Below are 22,907 nucleotides of genomic sequence, written 5' to 3'. Positions count from 1 at the left end.
TAAACAAGAGTGTAACTTCTTTAATTTGCCCAATGTTCTCTTTCACTTCACTTGCTCCACTCCTTTACATTAAGCATATTTTGGTCCATAATACAGGAAAAATAGCCTTACAGAAGTTTTAACTGAAAGCCTCATAAAGAATCCAAGCTGGAATGAAAATGGGAGGCAGGGATGAGGATCAGTTCATTACAGCAAATGTTACTCACACTTCCGTTTTCCCAATTCACTCTTTCCATTGGTATTATTAATCCGTAGAAGTTTAGAACATATTTAACAACCTTCCTCACAGAGGGATCAATTCTTACAGTCTTAAAGATGGTAGGCTCAGCTGGAGCTGATATGTTGATATTGCCAATACAGTGATAGAATGATAGAGTTAACGATTTAAAGAGTCATCTTAATTATCTCTGGAAATCTCTGTTCTTGGAAGATCAAGGCAAATTCTACCTCTGAAGATTCCATCTAGTATGGGATAACCCTTTGGGGTCACATACCCAGACTTTTTTTTTTTAAGCTGTGTGGTGTTAATTGAGCAACTTAACCTCTCTGGTCCTCAGTTTCTTCAACAGTAACCTCACTCAAGATTGGTATTATGTAATATATGGAAGTTGACTAACCCACCACCTGACATAAATAGTAGCACTTAAATAGAAGACTCTTCCTATTGCTCCCGGTTTTGTTTTCTGAAATAGCCTCATCTAATATTCCTCATTTCCTAAGACAGATCATTTACATTTTCTAAGTGACGTATTACATTCCTCTTCCTAAAACTTTTCATCTCATTTCTTTAAACTATTTTCTTAAGTGAAAGCATCTAAATCACCATGGTAACTAGCTACTATCCTTATATGGCTGAGATGTAACTACTGCAACTGGAAAACTTCATTTTTACCTTTAAAGTTTTTAGCCACATGTGAGTAATGGCTACAGTACTGAACAGTGTGGATCTAGACTAACACTCCTTTATGAAACAAGCCAATCTTACCAAATAAAGTGTCCTCCTACAACATATTCACAAGCATCTTATTTATTCCTTTCAAATATAGTGATGTATCTGTTATATAATCTTATGCTATTTAATTACATGAAAGGAGAATTTAATTTAGCTTGTTACCTAGAAAATGCAGCCTCGTGAGTGAAATAGGCTTTCAGGGTCTCCTCAAAGAAAAGAAAGCAGTACAGCTAAATATTTTTAAATTCAAACAAAATTAACAAAATTCAAAATTCATTTTAAATATTTCAGAAAGATGATGTTCAACAAGTACCTTAAAATGTATTCCCTAACAAATTTATATATAGAACGATCCCAATTACAAAGCAAAAGAAATCTATATTTTACTATGAATATTCTCTGGGTTAGAGAATTAGTGGTGATTTTTCTTTTTGTTTTTGGTTCCTTTCTGTATTTTCTCAGTTTTCTATAATGAATATGCTTTACTTAAAGCTCCTAATCCTGGGGTGCCTGGGTGGCTCAGTTGGTTAGGCATCCAACTTCAGCTTAGGTCATAATCTCATGGTTCATGGGTTTGAAGCCCGCATCAGGCTCTGTGCTGACAGCTCAGAGCCTGGAACCTGCTTCAGAGTCTGTGTTTCCCTCTTTCTCTGCTCCTCCCCCACTCATGCTCTGTCTCTCCCTCAAAAAATGAATAAACATTAAGAAAAAAATTTAAAGCTCTCTGACCCAAAATTATATACTTTACATTCTGTCATTTTTATTTAAAGGAGAGTTCTACTTATCACAGCAAAAATTAAAACTCCTGACTTCAAAAATAAGAAATCCATATTACTAAATTAGACTCCTTAAAGAAAAAGAATGGCGCAATCAACCTGGATAATTCAAAAGCCTCTGACAACTAAACTGGTAACTCAGTACAAATTGTTTTCTTGTGCTGAAACACTTCTACCATAATACCATCTATAAATCCATACAAGAGTTTACAATGGTGTCTGTAACCAAAAAGAATTACTTTCTAACATCTCCATCCTCTACCATATATATTTTTAGATCATCTTTCCAATTAGTAAAAATGGACAATATAAGCAAGAGACAAAGTTATTTTACATCTGTTGCTACAAATCTACCAAAACTTGGATGGGGGCAGATAAATGACATGTAAACTTGCTGTGGTCTTCCTTACAATTTAGGGAAATAGTCATTTGTAGCTAAGACCTTAAGAACACTACCCTTAGAGAGCTTTTAATAGTTCAGTTCAGTCATAGTAAACCAACTATTTAAGTCTGTCTTTTACAATTTACTTGGTGTAGTTATCTGGCTTTATGAAAGAGAGAAGGCTCATATTACATTGTAAACCCCAAACTATAGCACATTAAAAGCCAGACGGTCTAGGAAACTGACTGCAGTGGGTATCCAAAGATAAAGCATTTGGAGGCACAGTGTAAAGAAAAGTTGGGCCACCAATAAAAATCAAACTGTGCATATTATCCCAACGACGCAATTTTTCAAAACACCATTAGTGACTACATTTTTAAATTAGATTGAAAATTAAGCAAAATAATTTTCAGCAAAAAATAATCTGGGGTCAACAAAACTATAAAAATTATTAAAGTTGACTGTAAACTGGTTTCTTTTTAAAAATTGGGGGAAATGGCTCTAATTAAGAAATCTTGAATGTACAAATTGAGGAAGGTGAAAAAGTAGGAATAAAAACACTATTATCAGTAACCAAAGCAATGAAAAAGGCAAGTTCATGAGCAACAACATTCTATTAACCAACCTATATATTTTTTTAAAAATCTATTTTTCCCTGATACTGCATGATTTATATTCCTAAAGATGGTTACTTTCTGAATAAAATTTAAATCACCTCATTTAATTTTTCTACATTTCAAAACTGAAAGTAAATGACCATTTTACTACAAACAGATCAGAGCTGAGAGCTATCTGGTATTGTAAGACAACGAGTGACTGCCAGACAGAGGATTGAGGTATTCAAGTTCAAATATATGAAAAATACTATGCCAGCCACACAAAACATTCTACAAGTTTCTAATGGAGACCCTCCCCTTTCTGATCCCTAGCTTAGAGGGTTAACTACCTGGTTTCTGAAGAAAAAAGTACACAGTAAAATACAGAAATATAAACATTTGGGAGGGTCTCAACACTTTGTATTAATAAGAGTCTGGGGGAAAAAGTAAACACTTAAAAGTATTTCAGTACCTACTCAACTTTTAAGGATCATCAGATTATTTAACTTAAAACTCTGACTAAATTAGTGAGACCTTAAACTAGAACTTCAAAATGCTGAACTAGGTAATCATGTATTTTTAAAGGTAATTACTCATTATCAGTGAGTTATCCACTCTGTTCTATCAAAGGAGTAACTAATCATCACCAACTAGTGTTAATGCCAAATCTTTGGTTGTAGAAATACAACCAGTTATACTGTTGGAACTGTAGGAATATCCATCAGTTGAGTATAAGCCACTACACATGCTCATTGTTGCCTGGCAGCACAGGCACTGAATATACTTAGATTACAAGCAACAGTGGATTTAATAAATTTTGTATAATATCATACAATAACTAAACTGTATAGTTATGATAATTCATTCTGGCTATCTCCTACCCCTCCCACCTCTCTGATCTACACACTTCCCAATGAGTCAGTAAGATAAAATGACTCAGTCTAGACCAGACTAAATAATGTATTAACATAATCCAATGAAATGAAATAAAACAATCCAGAGTTTTGAGTGTTTTTTCACACTTGTAATAAACTGGAAAAATGTTTCAATTAAGTAAAACAATCACATTCCGCATTAAAAAAAAAAAAAAAAAAACACTCCCATCATCCAGAATACTAAAGCCCTTACGTAACACTACAGAAATTTTAATATATAACAGTAGAAACTACGATACCGTTAGAAACCTCAAAATATTCAAGAAAGTGTCAAGTACTCAGAGAAAACTCAAGAAGCCAAAACCTCAGAATCCAAACATCCTATTACCCTGAATTGTAATTAACTACTCACATATTTAATCATAATCAATTTTTTCAGATACACAAGACAAATCAATGCATCTATTTAAAAAGACTACTGTTTATAGTTAAGGACTTTACATTAACTTTTATATTCTACTCAGCAAGGTCAGCCTATACTTCAGATTAGCTCTCAAGTTCCAGGAAATAAATACAAACTCATGATATGCTTTGTGATCCCTGATGGCCTGTTTATGTAATTCTACTCCACTAAAATGTAATTCTACAGAATGTGCTCTTGATTGTGTAAAGACTCTATTATTCCTTGATGAAATACTATAATTCTCTTCTCCAATGGTTACAATTTTTAAAAAGTATGCAAGAACTGAGTATCACTCCCATGAAAGACAAAAGGGTATGATTTTGTTCCAAAATTAACTTAGTCTCATGTATTTCTATTAAGTCTTTCAAGGATTCCAGAGAATCTTTTCATATCTCCATTTCTGGAAAGTGAAATCTGGAAAGTGAAATCAGTACAGAAGTAATTTGGGAACTTGAATATGGCATTCATTTTTTTCAGCAGATGCCAAATTTTTGACCGACATGGCTCCCACAATTACTTTGTTACCATCAGTCCAGTCAGTTAACAGGTTGTAGGAAAAGATTCGTTTTTGCAGACACTGCTAAGCTGTTTAAAGAGAAGAGAGAGAGATTAATTTAGTGATTACAAAATGCACAAATATTTAAAATATTTTGAACACTTTTTGTCGGATTATATCAGAGGTGTGACGACATTTTAACAAATGTGGACTTTTTCGTTAGGACTGGTCAAGAAAGTGCAGAAACAGTAAGTCAATATGACAGAAATAGGAGGTCAATATGATGTGTTAGTTCAATTAATGTATGAATTCCTGTCACCATCAGAAGGCAAATATTAAAAAAAAAAAACTACCTCTTTAATTCTGCATCATTTTGCCATAGAGGCAATTAGGGGAAAAAAAAAAAAAAAGTTTCCCAAATACTAAGTTGTTTTCAACCACTACAGTAAATAGAGCCAAACCTTAAAATTTCAAAACAATCCTTATTATATTCCAGAAATCTCCTTTATCCAACTACTAATCATTCAGAACACAATTCTCTAAAAATAGTAAGACAACAGTTTCATATTAATCATAACTTTTTTTAATTAACAAGTAGTGAATCGGACACTTTAAGATATTGTTTACTACATACTGAAATAAACAGATCTGTTGTAAATTCAGAAACCCAAACATTTACAGTAAAATGTGCTTACACATAAATATGATCAAATTTATTTAAAGCCCCTGTTAGGTCCTAAATACATGCAATACCATGTAAAAACAAGACCATGAAGTTGATGTAAAAAATGACAAAATCACTAAGTCACCAAAATTAGGGAAGAAAAAAAAAAAAAAAGGAGAATGAAATGGAAACTAAGAAAAGACAGTTAAAACGTAAGTAACCTAAATAAGCAGCTTTAAAAATAGGTGATACTAATCTCCATTCTCAAAAGTTCTTACTCAAGTATTTCCAAAAACTGCCATTTATAAAATGACATTCTAAAAATCTACACTTAGAATTTTCAAAGCATTCCAATTCAGAAAGCTCTGACTACTATTTCTCCCCAGCCCCAAACTTCAAATAATGCAGGAAAAGCAATGACATTAGGAAGAAAATATTCCAAGGGAATGGTATTTTAGAAAAACACACTTACTGCTTCCAGAACCTTTTAAGACCCAAAGTCAGCATTAACAATAATCATTTTTCCTATTTTCATCCATTATTTTCCAATGTCATGTTAGAGATGAATAAATTCTTTGAGCCCATAACTGAAAGATCAACAAACCTGGTTTTATTATGACACCATATTTTTGTCATTGGTACTGCACAAAATTATATACAAAGAAATATATACAAAATGTTCAAGTATTAATTAAATTTCAATTCAAGGCTTCTGTTTCAAAAAGCTACATTTAACATATTCCATAGAGATAGCACAAATTAGTCATTTCAAATAATTTTTCCAACTACTTTTGGTTTGTGTGTGTGTATATATATATATATATATATATATGTAATTCAGTAGGCACTAAAAATCCATGCAGCTGCATTGTGAGGGGCTTGCTCCTGCACTTAGGTATAAGCAGGTTCATCACTCCAGGTTGTGAGTTTGGCTATTACCCATTCATGCTCAAGTGCAGTAGATGATTTTACAAAATATGCTGTAATGCACTGGAAACCAGAGACCAAGTTAGGTCTCAAATTGTGTTATCTAGCAACAAAACATTTACAGTTGTGCAAGAACAAGGATTCCATTTTTATAACCAAATAACAACAAAACATTTTATGTGTAAGATAACTTACATCTTTGGACTGCTGGAAAATACTTTTTAATTATGAACATTTTAAAATAAAAGACAGCAGAAGCCCTGATATTACCTCTTTTTCCTCATTTCTTATACTACCTTTTAAAATAAAGCAGGAAATGTGGCCAGCAGCTGGTCCCGTCTCTTCTGCCCCAACAGCTGTATCCACTTTAGCACAAAGAAAAACAAGGATGCTAAATATGTATATACTTTATCAAACAGTGATGTTTCACAAAGAATTTCTTAATGCCTCTTACACTGAAGGACACAGTAACTGAATCTATACAATCAGACAATGGATAATACAGTACTTCAAGGGAAGAATATGTCCCATCTTTGGAAAAAGTGTCAATCGTGTTCTTGAGTAGCCAGAACCACTCAACTTTAAAAATTATTTTTAAATAGGACAAAAACCTTTGAAATAAGGAGAGTAAGATTCTTTGTGAAGCCTCACTTTACACGTTTTCATTCACATTTCACAACCTTCAATATCTAATCATACATAAATTTAACCTAAAATTTTAATACAACAAAAGTAAAAGTGTTTAACAATTTATTTATACTCAGTGATAAGGTAATCACTGTGCTGGTCCTCAAAGAAACATTTCATTAACCATTATTACTCCTCCTTCAATAACACAGATATGCATGTTAATTTCCAACCTCTCTAATGGTGAGATATTAAAATCTTTTACTCTGAATACTTTGTATTTCTACATCTCCTTCTGAAAACTAAATGGCATTCCCAAATATTTAAGACATTTCTGTCATCTCCAGCAAAATAACTATCACATTTGTGCAAGCCCCAAATACTTATTGTCAGCCTCTAAAAAGTTGCTCTAACATTGGAATTCCAATTTGCACCTTGTACAACTCGGAACTTCCATTCAACTTCACCTGTTTCACTGTCTCCAAACTGTATCTCTATTAGCAGCTTTCAGTGTACAGTTGGAACCGATGTCATCCAAGGCCATGTCCACACTGGGGACAGAAGAGCTAGGTACACGCAAGTCTGAACAAGGGGACACATTAACAGCTATTTCAACCAGAAGAAGCATCTTAAATACATTATTGACCAGCACAAGTCTGTTTCCAGGGTGGACAGGGCCCAAATTAGATTTCCCCTCCCACCTTCCAAAAAAGAAAAAAGAAAAAAAAAAGAAAAAAAAACCTCCACACACACACATATTGAGATGTTGCCCATTAAAGTAGACTAAGCAGCAGAGCATGAGCGTTACGTGAAGAGATGGATCCTTACCAGGTTGTGAGGCGGGAACGACTGTTCTGTAACCCCTACAACGGAGCCTGGCAGGAAGGAAATCACCTAAAAAAGAAACTGTCAGAGAGATTTAATAGTCACATGTTATCATTAGGAGTTGGTTACAGTGTCACATTCATGCTTTTAGCTAAACACTTAAAGATTCAATATTACTGTTTTCCTCCTCTGAAATGTGTCCAGTGAAGATGTCCCACTAAGGTGTTTTACATGGTGTAAGGGAGTTGAAAGGGGTAAACGCGGATAAAGAGCAGATTACTTGACCCTACATTTTAAGAGAAGACGACGCCTTCCGGGCGCACGCCGAGCAGAACTCCACCGACACCTTATCCTTGTCCACATGAAGACACACTCCTCCCGCCGAGTCGTCCTCTTCCAGTAGGTCCTGCTGCTGCTTTCCCACGGGCAGAGCGTAGTCATGGTCACCGGCGGGCGAGTCTCTGAAGAGCGAGGTGGTCAGCCGCAGTCCCACGCCGCTCAGCCGGCTCAGCAAGCGAGCCAGTCCGGTCTCGTTGGCTAAGACGGCCCGTAGGTATCGACTCTCCTCCTGCAGTGCCTGCACGCGCTTGCCCAGCTCCCGATTCTCGGCCCGCAGCTCCTGGTTCTCGGCTGCCAGACCCCGGACTCGACTTTCCAGCCCCATCACGTACTCCTTCTTCTTCAGCCGATTGAGACGGGCAGCAGCCGCCGCCGCCTTCCGGGGACTCTTTGTCGCCGCCTGGTTGTTGTCGTTGCCGCTGCTGCCCGCGCCTCCTCCTGGGGACTTTCTCCGCCTCTTTTCGCCGCTGCCACTGTCACTGCCGCTGCTGCAGCCTCCGATGCCGTTTAAGAGCCTCTGCAGCAGGTCAGAAAAGCGCTGCATCTCGGCAGCCGCGGCCTCGTCGTCGTCGTCCCCTCTCCACAGGCCGCCGCTATCCGAGCCTCCGCCGGACGACGAGAGAGGCCCGGGCGAGCTGAGTCCGGGCTCCAGGTGCCAGTCCGGTTGCCGGGGGTCCAAAAGATCTGCCAGTTCCAGCCCGGACAGAAAGTCCATGTCCTCCGTCTCCTCCCCGGGGACGCTGGCGATCGCCTCCTCCTCCATCTCCTCGGGCGAGGGCGCGCGCACGGCCACGCCGCCGCGGCCCCCCCTCCCGGCCTCCAACTCGCCCTCGTCGCCGCGCGGCTGCTTGCGGCCGGGAGATCCGGCCGCCGCCGTCTCTTCCTCCTCCGCCGCCGCCGCTGCAGCCGCCGCCGCCGCCCGGGTCAGGTCCGGGGGCAGCAAGCAGGTCGCGGCCGGCGCCGGACTCTCGCTGCGGGTTGGGGAGTCGCTGCCTGAGGCCGCCAGCAGTTTGGTCAGGCTATGCCTCATGGGGCCCAGCGGCGGGCCCACGTAGGCCCCGGCCCCTCAGACCGGGCCTCGCGGGCCCCCAAGGACCCCAGACCCCCAGCGCGGGGAGCCAGGGAGCTGGCCACAGCGAAATGAAGGGGAAGATCCGAGACGCCTCCCGCGCCACTTGACTGGTCGACCCCCCGCGCTGGGGCGGGGGGTGGGGGGGAAGGGATAGGAGATCGAAGCGGCGAGGCCCAACGATGACTCGACCGCGCCACCCAGACAACGGCCTGGCCGGAAGTCGGTTGATCTTACCCCAGCCCCTCCCACGGCGTTTCGCGCTCCACTGAGCTCTAGTATCGCGAGAGTTCAGTAAGGTCCGGAGTGGGAGTAATTTCAGCTTTCCAGTGATGTCATAGTAACAGCGGCAAAAATAACAAACCCCGAATTTATCAAGAAGTGGTCTACTCTCTCCGCCCTCATTTCTCAACCCTGCATATTCTAGCTTCCACTTCCAGTGAAACGACTCTCTCAGAAATGATCTTTTAAATACCAAATTTACGAAAAATCTTAAAGTTACCCTGCATGTCCATGGAATTTTAAGACTGGTGATAAAACACCGCTTGAATCCTTTCCCCTTCTGTTGTAATACAAGATCATTTCATTCAAACACAGAGTGCTAGGGGAAAAAAGTAAATAAGTCATTCATATATAATTTAATTTCCAAGTTTTAATTATAATTTTATTAAAACGTCTAGGCCATTTCTATGCCTTTTCTAAACAACAAAAAAAGGTCTTTTCCTTGTCTGTAATAAGATTGTAAACGCATTTTCTGTGTGTATTCTGTAGTTGGCGTATTGTGAGCATGTGTGGGTGTGCATATGCGCGCCAGTCTTTTTGTACTGTCGCTACCTCATGGTTTGAGCGATGGTTGTATTGATGGTTGTGTTAATAGAATGAATCGTGTGTGTGACTTTTTTCCTCTTTGTTTTATCTGGGAGTTGTTCATGAAACTGACAGATGTTTTTCCTAAAAAGGACTGTTACCAGTTTCCAAAGACAATACTTTTCTGGTTTTTCCTGAATGAGCCCAATTTTGTTGCTGTTTTTCAGCTATCAGGGTAAAAAGAGTACTCTTAAAATCCCTGTAGCCAAGTTGAACACCCTTGTTGTATTCTTTTCTCTGTTCATTGTGTTCACAATTTTATGAACGTACTTAGATGTATAGTTGTGATAACCACAGTTTTGGGGTTTTTTTATTTTATATTTTGTTTATTCTGGTCAATATTTTAGGATCACATATTCTTTGACATCAACTTTTCTTTAAATCATAAAAGAAATTCTAATTTAAAAATAGATATTGAAATGGACTACATTATCGAGGCTAACTCTTCTCCTTATAACTCTAGGGTTTCAACTAAATTTCTGTCCAAGTTCTTTAGGAATTTTTTCCCTTTCAAGGCTAAATACACATTCACTTTTGTGACAATGCTGTGGTCTCCCTCCCTCAAGATAACAAGAAAGATACATCTCTATCAGGTAGAGTATATAATTCCCTAAAATAGTTTTAACATAAGGTTCATTGATTCATTTTACAAATGATATCTGAAGCATATTTTTTGAATTTAACCACAGTATTATCTGTTACAATTTCTAATGGCTTGCCTAAGAAAATAGCCATTTAAGAAGAATACATTAGGAAGTGTAAATGCAAAATATGAAATCCAAGATAATGATTCCCAAAATCAGGTGAATGAAAATACTACTCAGGGAGCTAATGAATATGTAAATTACCCATAGACTGGTCTGTAGGTTTGTGTAACACTGGAAATCAAAATTCTACCAAACACCTCTAGTGGCTCTAGTGATGATTGGACCATAATAATAGGGTCTCTCAATTTAATCCCCATAGAAAATTAAGGTGTTAGTCCTTTCTTTAGAAGTTTACTGCATAAGAAATTGTTTCACTAAAATATTTGAATATTTTTTATAATCAGCTTTATATATTTTATCTTTGCATAATAAATAGATATATATCAATTTTTAAAGTTTCCAAATATTTCACAGAATATATGAAAGAATAATTCACTCTAATTCAGCAATACTACCCAATATCCAGACTCAACAATTCAACAATTATCATTTGCCAAATGTGCTTTATCTGTTTATAAATGTTTGTAAAACATAAATTTTGGTGAATCATTCCAAAGTTGCAGAGAACACATATCACCCCAACATATTTAAGTATGTATCTCTAAGCATAAGAACGTTCTCTTTCATAATCATAATACTCTTATTAGACCTTGAGAAGATTAACAATAATTTACTAAAATTATCTATTTTCCATGCCATCCTCAAATTTCCTCATCTTTCCTGAAGATAATCTTTTATCGTGGATACTTTCTTTTGAGCCAAGATCCAAACAAGGGTCACTTGTTACATTTGGCTATGTTTTTGAGAAGTTTTTTTTCCCATTTCTCAAACTCAAATAATAATCCCATTTTTTAGCTTTTCTCACTATTGGCTTTTTGAAGAGAGAAGGTCATGTGTCTTAAAAAACACACCACATTCTGGATATGTCTGTTTCCTCATGGTGTATCTTGTTCTCTAACCCCACAAGGTATTTGAGATTTGAAGCACTGTACAAGTACATTAGAATACCATGAAACAAAAAAATTCAAAAATTTTAAAAGCAAGGCCAATGAAGATATAGAGGAAATGGGAAGATAAGGAGTTCCAAAAGGGGGGAAAGTTTGATTGGAATAGGATAGACATAAAATCTTACAGTTACTTAAGTTGAGTTAACAATAGACTAAACTTCCCTGGCAAATCAAAAGGGAAAAATTTTCCTTCTTTGCCCACGAGTTAACTTTATATGAATTCCTTTATCCACTTTTCAGATTTTAGGTCTTAAGAAACTTCTCTTGGGGGTACTGAATAAGTAGCAAATAGCTTCAACAAATAGCTACTTTTATATGGTGGTTTCTTACAGGGATAGAAAGCAAGTTCCAGGAACCATGGACACTAATAAATCCCAAATATCTAGAACAGTACCTGCCACAGCTTAGGTTTCAATCATATTTATTAAATGGGTTAATAAAAAAGGTCTCCAGTTTCATAGATAAAGAAGGTCTCCAGTTCCAGCTGAAGGTATAACACAAAATTCAACTGTGCAATTCTGCAAAGAACAAAAATAAATATGAGCTATGGTATCTAGAAGAATAAAGAAAGAAAGAACATGCACGTCTTTCCCGACTTTCCCGTTGGAAAAGGTTTTGCTGCAGCAGAGCAGCAAACAGTGCAAGGTGCTTGCTATATGCTCTGGCCCCTCTTGGGTTACAGGCGCTTGTGTGGCTGGTAATCCCATTTAACTGAATTTTCTCCTTAGGCAAATCTCCTAGATTCTCAAGATCATGGATTGATTTCTTATATTTTTCCCTAAATTGCAAGATTTTGGTTTAAATACATGTATTTTAAGAGGCTCTCCGATCGGATTAAAAGTAGAAAACTGAAGGAGAATTTTTTACAATGTAGCCTCAGAAGACAAAAAAGCAACAAAGCAAGGGTAAACCTCCTAGAAAATGCGTCTTCTCCCCTTCACTATCACTCCCTTTTCTTCTATTCATTCTTCTCACTCTTTCTTTACAGATGTTTTGTGGTTTTTTTTTTCTGGTTATAATGATTATTGCAAAAGATTCAGATGGTGTAGAAATGTATAAATAAGTAACAAGACATTACAACCTGTCCAACCTAACTACTCCAAAATAACTGTTACTAAAATTTGGGTATATCATAGTTTTTCTATGTACAGACACTTGTTTTGATTTTATTTCTTTGAACTCAACTGTTCTGGCATGAATATATTGTGGATATCTTTCAGACAACTAGTACAGACTCACATGCTTTTTTTTTTTAATTTTTTTAATGTTTATTTTTGAGAGAGAGGGGCAGATCGAGAGTGGGGAGGGACAGAGAGAGAGGGAGACACAGAATCAGAAGCAGACTCCAGGCTCTGAGCTGTCAGCACAGAGCCCCATGTGGGGCTCGAACTCATGAACTGTGAGATCATGACCTGAGCTGAACATGCTCAACCAACTGAGCCACCCAGGTGCCCCGCCCCCCCGCCCACATGCTTATTTCTGATGACTGTCTAGAATGCCATTACATGAACTTTCCAACTTATTCAACCAGTTTCTATAACACTTAGGTTGCATTGACTTTTTCACTATCATAAACCACATGATAATATTGTACAAATATCTTTGTTCACTTAGAGCGTCCTTAGGATAAATTCTTGAAAGCAGAATTTTTAGATACCATTTTTATACAGAGACCTTCATTACCTACAGAAAGGTATCTCTCACCGATGATGTGCAACAGTAGTTAGTCCTATGCACTCAAAGACAGTGGACTTGTTCTTTTTAAAATGGCCAATCCAAAAATAAAAAGTGGCATCTTTTGTGTCAATTTGTGTTTCTTTGATTATTAGAGGGCTGAATGTTTTTCACATGACCACTTGACATGTAATGTGAACAACCTGTTCACCTCTGAGCTCATTTTTCTTTGCAGTGGGAAAAAGTATTTGTCTTTTACCTTCTTGATTTATATGAATTCTTTGCATTACAAGGATAATGTACCTTTATTTCCTATATATGTCCCGATTTTGTTCCTCAGTTGAACATACATTTGGGGAGAGAAAAAGTGAAATTGCTTGTTTTGCTATAATTTTTAAATAGTCTATCAAAGTGTTCTTCATGGTTTCTGGCTTTGGTTTTAAGGCTAATAAGGCTTTATTAGCCTAAATAATACTTCTTAATTACTTCAATTCACATTTTACTAAAAGTTTTTCACAATATGATTATTTATTTCATCTAGTTACAAATGGAATTTGTTCTTGTATAAATTATGATATAGGAATATAATTCTTCAAAAAGTTATTTGCCAGAATACAATTTATTGAACAATGCAGACTTGCTCCACAGATTTCCCAGCATACCTGCCACATATTAAATTCTTATGTATAGTTGGGTCTATCTCTGGTCTTTTTCTTCAGTTCCATTTGTCAGTATAACCATTCTGAGAGAAAAACCACTCAATTTTTTAAAATGCTTATTTATTTATTTTGAAATAGAGAGCATGAGTGGGAGAGAGGCAGAGAAAGGGGAGAGAGAGAATCCCAAGCAGGCTGTGTACTGTTAGCACAGAGCCCGTCACGGGGTTCAATGAGATCATGACCTGAGCCAAAATCAAAAGTCAGATGCTTAACCAACTGAGTGACCCAGATGCCCTCAAATCACTGTTTTCTTACAATGTTTTCTAATAACTCATAGGGCAAGTCCTTCTTTGCTGGTCTTACTTTCTCAGAATTTTCTATCTATATTTGAATATTTATTCTACCAGATAACTTTATAAAATTTTCCAAGTTCAAAAAGACCTGGAGTTTTCATGGAAATTGCATTAAATTTATTAATTTTTTCAAGTTATCTTATGTATTTTTTTTTGTCACTGGACTAGGTTATTTCTTCTTTTATATTTTCTAAATTGCTATGTGGGAAAGCTTTTGATCTTTTTTGTTAAATTTTTTTACTGACTATCCCACTAGACTTTCTTAATAGTTTTTATTTTCAGCTTATTCATTCAAATTTTTCTAGCAGACAATTATATCATCTTATGGTATATAATGATAATTTTGCCTTCTCTTTTGCAATACTTTTTTTCATTATCTTGACTAATAATAAAATAGTGTTTCCACTTTGATGTTAAATAATACTGTTGATAAGCCAACTTCCTTGTCTTATTTCTGACTTTCACAGGAATGTCTCTGGTGTCTCACTGTTGATTTCAGATGGGTATTTTGATTAGGCTAAGCTAAAGTTCAGGAAACAGAAAGCAATCTGGCTATTTTAAGCAGAAAAGTTTGTAATACAGAGAATGTGTGCTTATAAAGTCATTGGAAGGACTGGAGGAATGGGCACTAGGCTGGGTGATCAAGAATGCCTCTCAGTACAATGTGGCCCAACAGGCCCAATAGAGATCTCTGCCCTAATTGGGAAAGTGTTAAAATAAAAAACTGGAATTTGGCTCCAAGAGTACTACCACTGCCCAAACTCTCAACCCCATGTATAATCTATGGGCCCAGAAAGTTCTTCAAACTCTAAAAACAACAATAAATAATAAATATTTGCTTATTGTTATGGCTTAAACCCACAATAAACATTTATTATCTCTTAAAGTTTCTGTTGGTCGGAAAATTTCAAGTGCTTTGGTCATGTAGTCTGGCTCTGGAATTCTCATCAAATTCAATCAGATTTTGGCTGAGAATGCAGTCATCTGCAGGCTTGACTGGAGCTAGAGATCCACCTCCCAGATGGCTGGGGGAAGCCTCTGTTCCCCTTCCATGTGGGCCTCTCCACAGGCTGTGTGAATGTCTATGCTACATGGTAGCTGGCTTCCCCCAGAGTGAATGATCCAAGACACCAAGGAAGCAGCAGCAATGTCTTTTATGACCTAGCCTCAGAAGTTACAATCACTTCTGTAGTATTCTACTGGTCACACCGTCAGACCTTATTCACTGTGAAAGGGGACTACACAAGAAAGTGAATACTAGGAGACAAGAATCATTAGTGCTATCTTGGGGGCTGGCTACCATATCCCATAAAACTAGTGAATGCATATAGGAATGCTGTTGCAGAAAAAGCCCGTGTTTCTGAGAATATGCTTGGCAGCAACAACAGCCAAAGAAGGGAAAGGGCCCCTGCCTTATTTGCATCTTCCAAAAAATACTGCAGAGAAGTCTGGCAAATATAGTTTGCTTTGTATTTTTTGTTTGTTTGTTTCAGTTTCTCCACTTTTTGTAATTCAGGAAAAAGCACAATAAAAGAGGGACTGAAGTAGATGACGATTACCAGTCTCTTAAGTCCTCTACAAAGACCGTGGCTTTGTGGTGCTTCAGCACCAATACATAACGTTTATTGGATTTTCTATAGAGGAGGATTGGAGCAGAGGTGGCAGGGAATGCAGGTGAGTCAGGGTTGGGGTATTGCTGAGCGGATACAGCAGAAGGATAACAGTGCTACAGAGGCCAGAATGCTCATTTTAATCTAGTTTGCCTATTTACCAGCAAAGTACAATCTGTAAAGAGTAGTAAGACCATGAAAGGATCTTACGGCTGAGTGTAAACTGAAGACTCCGGACTGGCAGTGTTTAGGCACTGTAGGATTTCTTTACAAGCACTGTGTATTTGCAGGGATTACGTGCAATTCCTAGTGTGCTCACTGTATTTCCGTTCCTTTGTCCTCCTCCCAAGAAAGCATTTCTGACTGCAAGTGAATATTCTAGATTCGTCTGCTTTCTTGTGGTGCCATTTTACTTTTCCCATTAGACCCATACATCCTGCAAGTGGGAAATTGGTTTTCAGGGCTTAGTTCATTTAAGGTTCAACATTTATGGCCAGAATACTTCCTAGAAGACGCTACTCTTCATAATGCATCATATGGGAAGCACACAATGTTTAGCTTTCCTGTTTTTAGTGATGCTAAGATGGATGGATGTTTTCAAATGGTGACACTCTCATTCCTGTTCCATTGTAAAATTCTCCATTAACCTTTCTCCTAATAGTTTCATCTAGTGATGATCAGTGTTTGAAAAAATTATTTCACTAGGAGTTATAAAATAATGATTTTTAAAATTCTCTTATTCCTTTAGTTCTCAATTAATTTAATTTAATTTAATTTAATTTAATTCTCAATTATGTTAGTTTGTCACATATGGGCCATTTTTTTTACCCTGAAATACAGAAAATTGGAAAAGCAGGATAAACGACCAATTAATTCCTTTTAATAGCCACTTTTCAGTTAGTGACCACTGAGTTTTGTTGTTGTTTTCATTATTGTTATTGTCTTTTTTGGTGTATCATAATGAACTCATAGATTTTAATATGTTCAGTGTGTTTCACTCAATTGCAGTTATTTTTGTTCTCAAATTGCTCATCTTTAGCCACTGGGAACCTCTCCAGCCTGGCTCTCCTGTCTTTTTAAAAAGAGCTGTGTTAGTCTTCGACACTTTATTTGCTTTCTGACACAACTAACTGCCTCAAGTTCATTGTATACATTTCCAACTCTAGTTCTGGAATTAGCCATTTCTCCAACAATTCCTTCTGCATTTTAGTGGAAAATAGTTTTTGGAGGCCACAGATTGGGCCTGAGGGATATTCATTACTACCAGATTGTCATTGAATTTAGGCTTCTCAGTTGACAGAGCTAGGGCATATGTTGTCTTTTTTTTTTTTTTTTTTTTTTTTTTTTGTGAGAGAGAGAGAGAGAGAGAGAACGCAAGCAGGGGAGGGGCAGAGAGAGAGGGAGACACAAAATCCAAAGCAGGCTCCAGGTTCTGATCTGTCAGCACAGAACCAGATGCGGGGCTCGAACCCACAAACCACAGGATCATGACCTAAGCCAAATTCAGACGCTTAACTGACTGAGCCATCCAGGCACCCGAAGAACATGTGTATGTTTTTTAAAGAAAAACTGTCATAGATTTAGACTGATATTTTCTATTTGAATTTAACATTAACTGCTTTACTTTACTTTTTAATATCTTAGTTTATACATTGAAAGTCTTGTCCCTAACTTTGTCCCCACACTAACATAATTATCTTTCCTTTAGTGTCTCTCTCATTCTCTGTCTCATACACAAAACATATACACATATGTCATATATATGTGATATAGTTAAAAATAGTTTTAAAATATAATAGTTTTAGAATAACACCAATATTACAACCAGCCATAAAACTAATAAATGAAATGTACTAAGATTTTGGTGTGGTTCAATTTCTCCTTGGAATATTGTCTATTAAGGATTTTCATTTAAGAAGCAGTTTTCTAGATTTGGATAATTCTTTTCTCTATATGATTACACCAATGTGAAGTTCATGCCATCTTCTCTTCATATCTCTCACACACTGGAAGTTTTAGCTCTCTGGTTTCCTCTGCATCCAGCTAAGACCTAATCTGAGGTCCCCCAGTAAGTGACTGCACTTGAATCCAGGCAGTCTGATGCCAGTGCACTCGCACTGCACTAATACCTTGGTACTTCACTCACTGCACTAATACCTTGGTATTTTGCTGATCATAGATCTAGGTTTCCAAAGGACCTAGTAGAAGGATTTGAGTGGGGATGGTTGTGGGGGGAGGACTGAGCCAGATTATCAAGGCTCAGACCTCTGACAGTGACGGAGGTAAACACGGATGTGAGTAATGGGGTTAATCTGGCCACAGGGTCTCTTACTAGAACCTACTATGACTGCTTATTCTGCAGCCCTGGATGGTGTAGCTACTGGGAAAGGCAGTTTCTTACCAGGAATATGAGGTATTATGAAGGCTGCCAAGCTACTGGACTCTCATGTTTTCCTCTTCTCTTCTCTTGGGCAATTCTTACACATTGAACAGGCTTTAGTTTAAATGCCACTTCTAGGAAAACCTGTCCCTAACCCCCTCGGTATTATGTTGCAAAGCTCTGCTGTGCATTCCAATGTCATCCTATCCTAGAGCATTTTTCTCACCCACTAGGAGGCAAATTCTGTGAGGATAAGGTCCCTGTCTTGCTCACATTGTGTCTCTGTACTTAGCACAGTACCTGGCCAACAAAAGGCTCTCAAATATTTTTTAAATTAATAGGGTGCATTAGATGAATAACTTACTCAACTGGAAAGGTCAGAACGGCTTGGCCTGCTCTACCTCTACCATCTTTTGTTTGTCTGTTAGGGCAAAACCAACACCAACATCCAAAGCCTAAAAAATTGAATATGAGAAAATAGGCTTTCTAAAATGTAAAATTCATATCTCAGGGCTCCTGAATGGCTCAGTCGGCTAAGCATCCAACTCTTGATTTGGGCTTAGGTCATGATCTCGCGGTTTGTGGGATCGAGCTAGCAGATGAGAGCCTGCTTGGGATTCTCTTTCTCCCTCGCTCTCTGCCCCTCCCCCACTTGCTCTCAGGCTTGCTCTCAAAAAAAATTCACGTCTCACACAGACATATGAAAATCCATGAGAAAAGTTAATACATTCAAATCTTTAAATTCAGGAGAGAAATAGTAAGCTTTAGGAGGCACTCAGAATAGAAAAAGAAATTGTCATTAGCCGTATGTTGTTGAACATTTGTGAAAGCAGCAGCTTTCAGCCGAATGGCCTGACCTAGATCTGTCAGGCCATATTTGGCTCTATATAAAATATGTCTTGTCTACTTAATTCTTGGAGAAAGAAAAATCTGCAGGCTTTTGAGTCACCTACACAGAAATAGAGCTTACTAAGAAGTTAAACAGTTATGTGCAAGATGCTTTGTTTTAATTTTACTGCCTTTTTGAATAGGTAATACACTCAGATGGTTTAAAATTCCAATGATATAAAATAGTGTACATGGAGTTTCCTTCTCAGTCCTATCCCCAACGATTCTGGTCCCCACAACCCTCCATACCACTAATAACCATTTTTTATTAGTATTTCTGATTTCCAATATTTATTTAAGCAGATGGGAGTAAATACGTTTGCATTTTTACTCCCCTCTTCACCTCCCTGTTTCTACAGAAGAGAGTATACTACAGATAGTATTCTGCACCCTGTTTGTTTTTTCCCTACATGTAACCTGATATTTTCATATCAGTACATAAAGAGCTTAATTTTTCTCCCCCCCCCTTTTTTACACTTGCAATGTATTCCAAAAAAATGAAGGGCCCACAGTCTAACCAGTGCCTTATTTATGGTATGTAGGCTGTTTCCAATCTTTTGCTCTTACAAACACTGCTATAATGAACAATCTCAAACATGAAAGGGAAGATTATTTTAGACTAGTACAAATAAGAGTGGATTAGAGCATTAAATAGGCACAGTCTGGCAAATAGCTAAGACTAATCCCTTTGTAGAAATGAGGAGTGTGATTGAGGTAGGGGGCTGCTGTGGTCAGTTGAGTAAGTAACGAATGACCAGGGAGATCTGTCCAAGGGAAAATTTGGACAGAAAAAATTTGAAAGTTTTTTCAAGTGAGATAAACAAAAGGTTTGGAGAGAACAACATCAGGTAGGGAGATTCATCTGTACAGCCCTAGGCCTTTAAATTTAATTAGATGTTTTTAGCCTTTGGAAAATAACATCCAGCTTGTCCTTAGGAAGATGGACAAATGATTAGAAAAGCCTATTCTTGGCCATTTCCCCTAAATTCCAACTTTTTTTTAGGAGGCCAAGATAAAAAGAGACTCCCTGCAGATAAGGCTCTGTCAATCTAAGTAGATGTGGTACAGCAGGCATTGTTGATGGCCTATCCAACACCCATTGCCCTCCATCCATAGGTATCTGGGTCAACAAGGGCTGGATAGAACAGCAAGCACCTGGGCAGGTACTCCTTCAAACACCGTTCTTTAAATAACTGTTTAATATAGTGGAGCTGGGAAGAAACAGATTTTAAAAAAATATTTTTTTTAACGTTTATTATTATTGAGAGACAGAGGGAGACAGAGCATGAGCAAGGGAGGGGCAAAGGCAGGGGGAGACACGGAATCCGAAGCAGGCTCCAGGTTCCAAGCTGTCAGCGGAGAGTCTGACACGGGGCTTGAACTCATGGGCTGTGAGATCATGACCTGAGCTGAAGTGGGACACTTGACTAAGCCACCCTGGTGCCCCAGGAAGAAACAGAGCTTCTATTAATACTTTACTGGAAACAAATTAACCTGAATTAATGTTCACTAATTGAAGTAGAGTCTGTATTTGTGAAAATATCAGCCCAGTCAGTTCACCTTTTCTGTAATCTGTCTCCTTTTCTAGTTCTCTTTTATGTTTGTTTGGTTTGGTTTTTAACTAGACAAGTTCTTAAAGGCACACTGAGGGGCTTTTAATATAGGTAACACAAAAGATCACACTATCGATGGGCATCACTCATACATTATTTGGTTTTAGAATTTCTATTCTGCTTTCATTTTAGGGTTACTGCTTGTGGATGTTGCAGAAAAGTTTACTAGAGATGTAGGTCTGCCTTGGAAAGGAGTTGAGCTATTTTGTTTTTTAAAATTTCCCCTCATGGGCATAGTTTGGAGGTGGCCACTTCACTTTTTTAATTTGTTCCAGTGATAAGCATCATTTTCTAGATCAGCATACCACAATGACTAAACTGGTTGCTCATCCCCGGATCTGGCTGTGGGTCACAGATTACACACAAGATAAGCACTGAGAGAGTGGAATGCAAAGTGGTGTGGAGCACAGAGGGGAAAAAACAATGCTTTTCTGTGGCTGGTTAGAAGGTAGTTTGTATAGTGGGAGAAAACATGGGGTTTTGAGCGAGAAAACAAGCCCAGCTACATAATTTGAAGAGCCCAGCACAAAAGGAGAATGCGGAGCCCCTTGTCACACAGTGATCAAGCATCTCAAGGCAGGAACAGCAGAGCGTTAAACCAAGTGTGGAAGTCCATACAAGTGACACGCCATGAAGCTGGCCCTGCCAGATGGGGCTTATGTTCAAACCTCTCTCCTGCTCCAGCGCCGCCCCCCCCTCCCCCGCAGCAAAACTCTTTGGCTTCGGGAAAGTCACCCTCCCTGAGTCGCACTTTTTTCATCTGTAAAATAGTGAATGAGTTGGTATGTGGCTGAAATGAAAACCACTTGATACATGATAAGTTCACATTCCTCTTTCCTATTCTGTACTGTGGGCTCCATATCGATGTGAAATGTTGGGGTTCGGGAGTGAATGGTCAAGAAAGAATTCTTGAGACATCTTCGGTGCAAAAAAAGGTGGTTTAGTAAAGCACAGGGACAGGACTTGTAGTCAGAAAGAGCTACACTGGGATTGTGAGGAGTGACTGACTATATACTCTTAAGTAGGGAGAGGGTTAGGATAGTGTAAGTCTCTAAGGAATTTGCAAGCCAAGGTTTCCAGGACCTTGAGGGGGCTAGCTGCTGTTAGGATAAGGTCATTTACTACTGTCTAGTAAAATCTTAATCATGAGACCCTTCAGATGTGTATCAATGAGCCATATGTTTGGAGGAGGATTGCTAACATATATCTTTGGGGAAAGGGTTGGTGGTGGTGGTGTAGCGATAAAGGAAGTTTCCAAAGGGATTTTTATACAGAAAATATGCAGGATCCTGGAGGTCAGGCTATAATGTCAAACTAAGGTTGCCTTTTGCCCTTAGCCAAGTATTAAGATTGAGGCAGTTCAGTTCCTCCAGGAAGCTCACTCTGCCTATCCCAAGTACTTGTCAATAGGCTGTAAGTTGTAAGGAATTTTAATTTTTTCCACATTTCTTTTACCTTTGGTTTCCACATCAGGCTCTTCCATCAGTTTTCCAAGGCATCCATCTTTGACTTTCTCTTCTCATTACCCACTATCCTTTTAATATCTTTCAAAAGGGTATTAAAGTTAACGTCACCGGTCAATATCTAATAATTGATGACTCACAAAGTGTCGATTTCATATCATACAACCTAATACAAATGCCTTAGCATGACTTTGAAAAGTAATGTCCTCAGACCCTGGCACCTGAGGCCCTTCTTTTGTGCCCATGTTTTAGGGGACACACGCCCCTGTCCCCCTACCTTACCCACCCCTGCACTCTTCCAGACACACCCTTCCCTACCACAAAAGGAGTCCCCTCTGCTAAGTCCTCCAACAGACCACACTTCAGTATGGGGGCACCAGGATTCCCTCGTTTTCAAGACCCACCTTGCCTCTGCACAGAAGCTGCCTTCTCCACAAGCATTGGGCATAAAACTTTGGGTGAGCTACACCACCACCCCAGAGTCTGCTGAGCCAAGTGGACTGACCTTGGACTCACTGAAAGACATTGGGGGTGTTGGTGAGAGAAAGGAAGGGGTGCTGGTGCACATGCGCACCAGGCCCCTTGCAAACCACAACCCCCCAAACCTGGCTGGGAAGAGGAAGGCTCTTCTGTGGCTATGTTTCTAGGCTTGCCCCCTCCTCCCTTTTCTCCCCCCCCCCAATATAAGGGGTCTA

General features: G+C 38.5%; 1 protein-coding gene across 2 annotated transcripts; it reads right to left on the bottom strand.

Annotated features, from left to right (window-relative positions):
* Window positions 1-1,692: 1,692 nt before the first annotated feature.
* Window positions 1,693-9,231, bottom strand: CREBZF (CREB/ATF bZIP transcription factor). Of its 2 annotated transcripts, XM_045039826.1 has the most exons (2): window positions 7,874-9,231; window positions 5,793-7,664 (listed from the first exon to the last, which is right to left on the bottom strand). In XM_045039826.1, the coding sequence occupies exons 1-2, from the start codon at window positions 8,950-8,952 to the stop codon at window positions 7,649-7,651; spliced, it is 1,095 nt and encodes a 364-aa protein (XP_044895761.1). In that variant the 5' UTR covers window positions 8,953-9,231; the 3' UTR covers window positions 5,793-7,648. The 2 variants fall into 2 exon arrangements, with proteins under 2 accessions (XP_044895762.1, XP_044895761.1); XM_045039827.1 differs by having other exon boundaries at window positions 1,693-9,231.
* Between the last annotated feature and the right edge of the window lie 13,676 nt (window positions 9,232-22,907).

This window comes from Felis catus, chromosome D1 (assembly GCF_018350175.1).
Source record: "Felis catus isolate Fca126 chromosome D1, F.catus_Fca126_mat1.0, whole genome shotgun sequence".
In the NCBI taxonomy this organism is placed as follows: domain Eukaryota; kingdom Metazoa; phylum Chordata; class Mammalia; order Carnivora; family Felidae; genus Felis; species Felis catus.
Note: the sequence above shows the minus strand (reverse complement) of the source record. Positions and strands in the feature narration are given on the sequence as shown.

Excerpts from the sequence above, each read along its gene's own strand:
- CREBZF (XM_045039826.1), bottom strand. The coding sequence starts at position 8,952 with ATGAGGCATAGCCTGACCAAACTGCTGGCGGCCTCAGGCAGCGACTCC.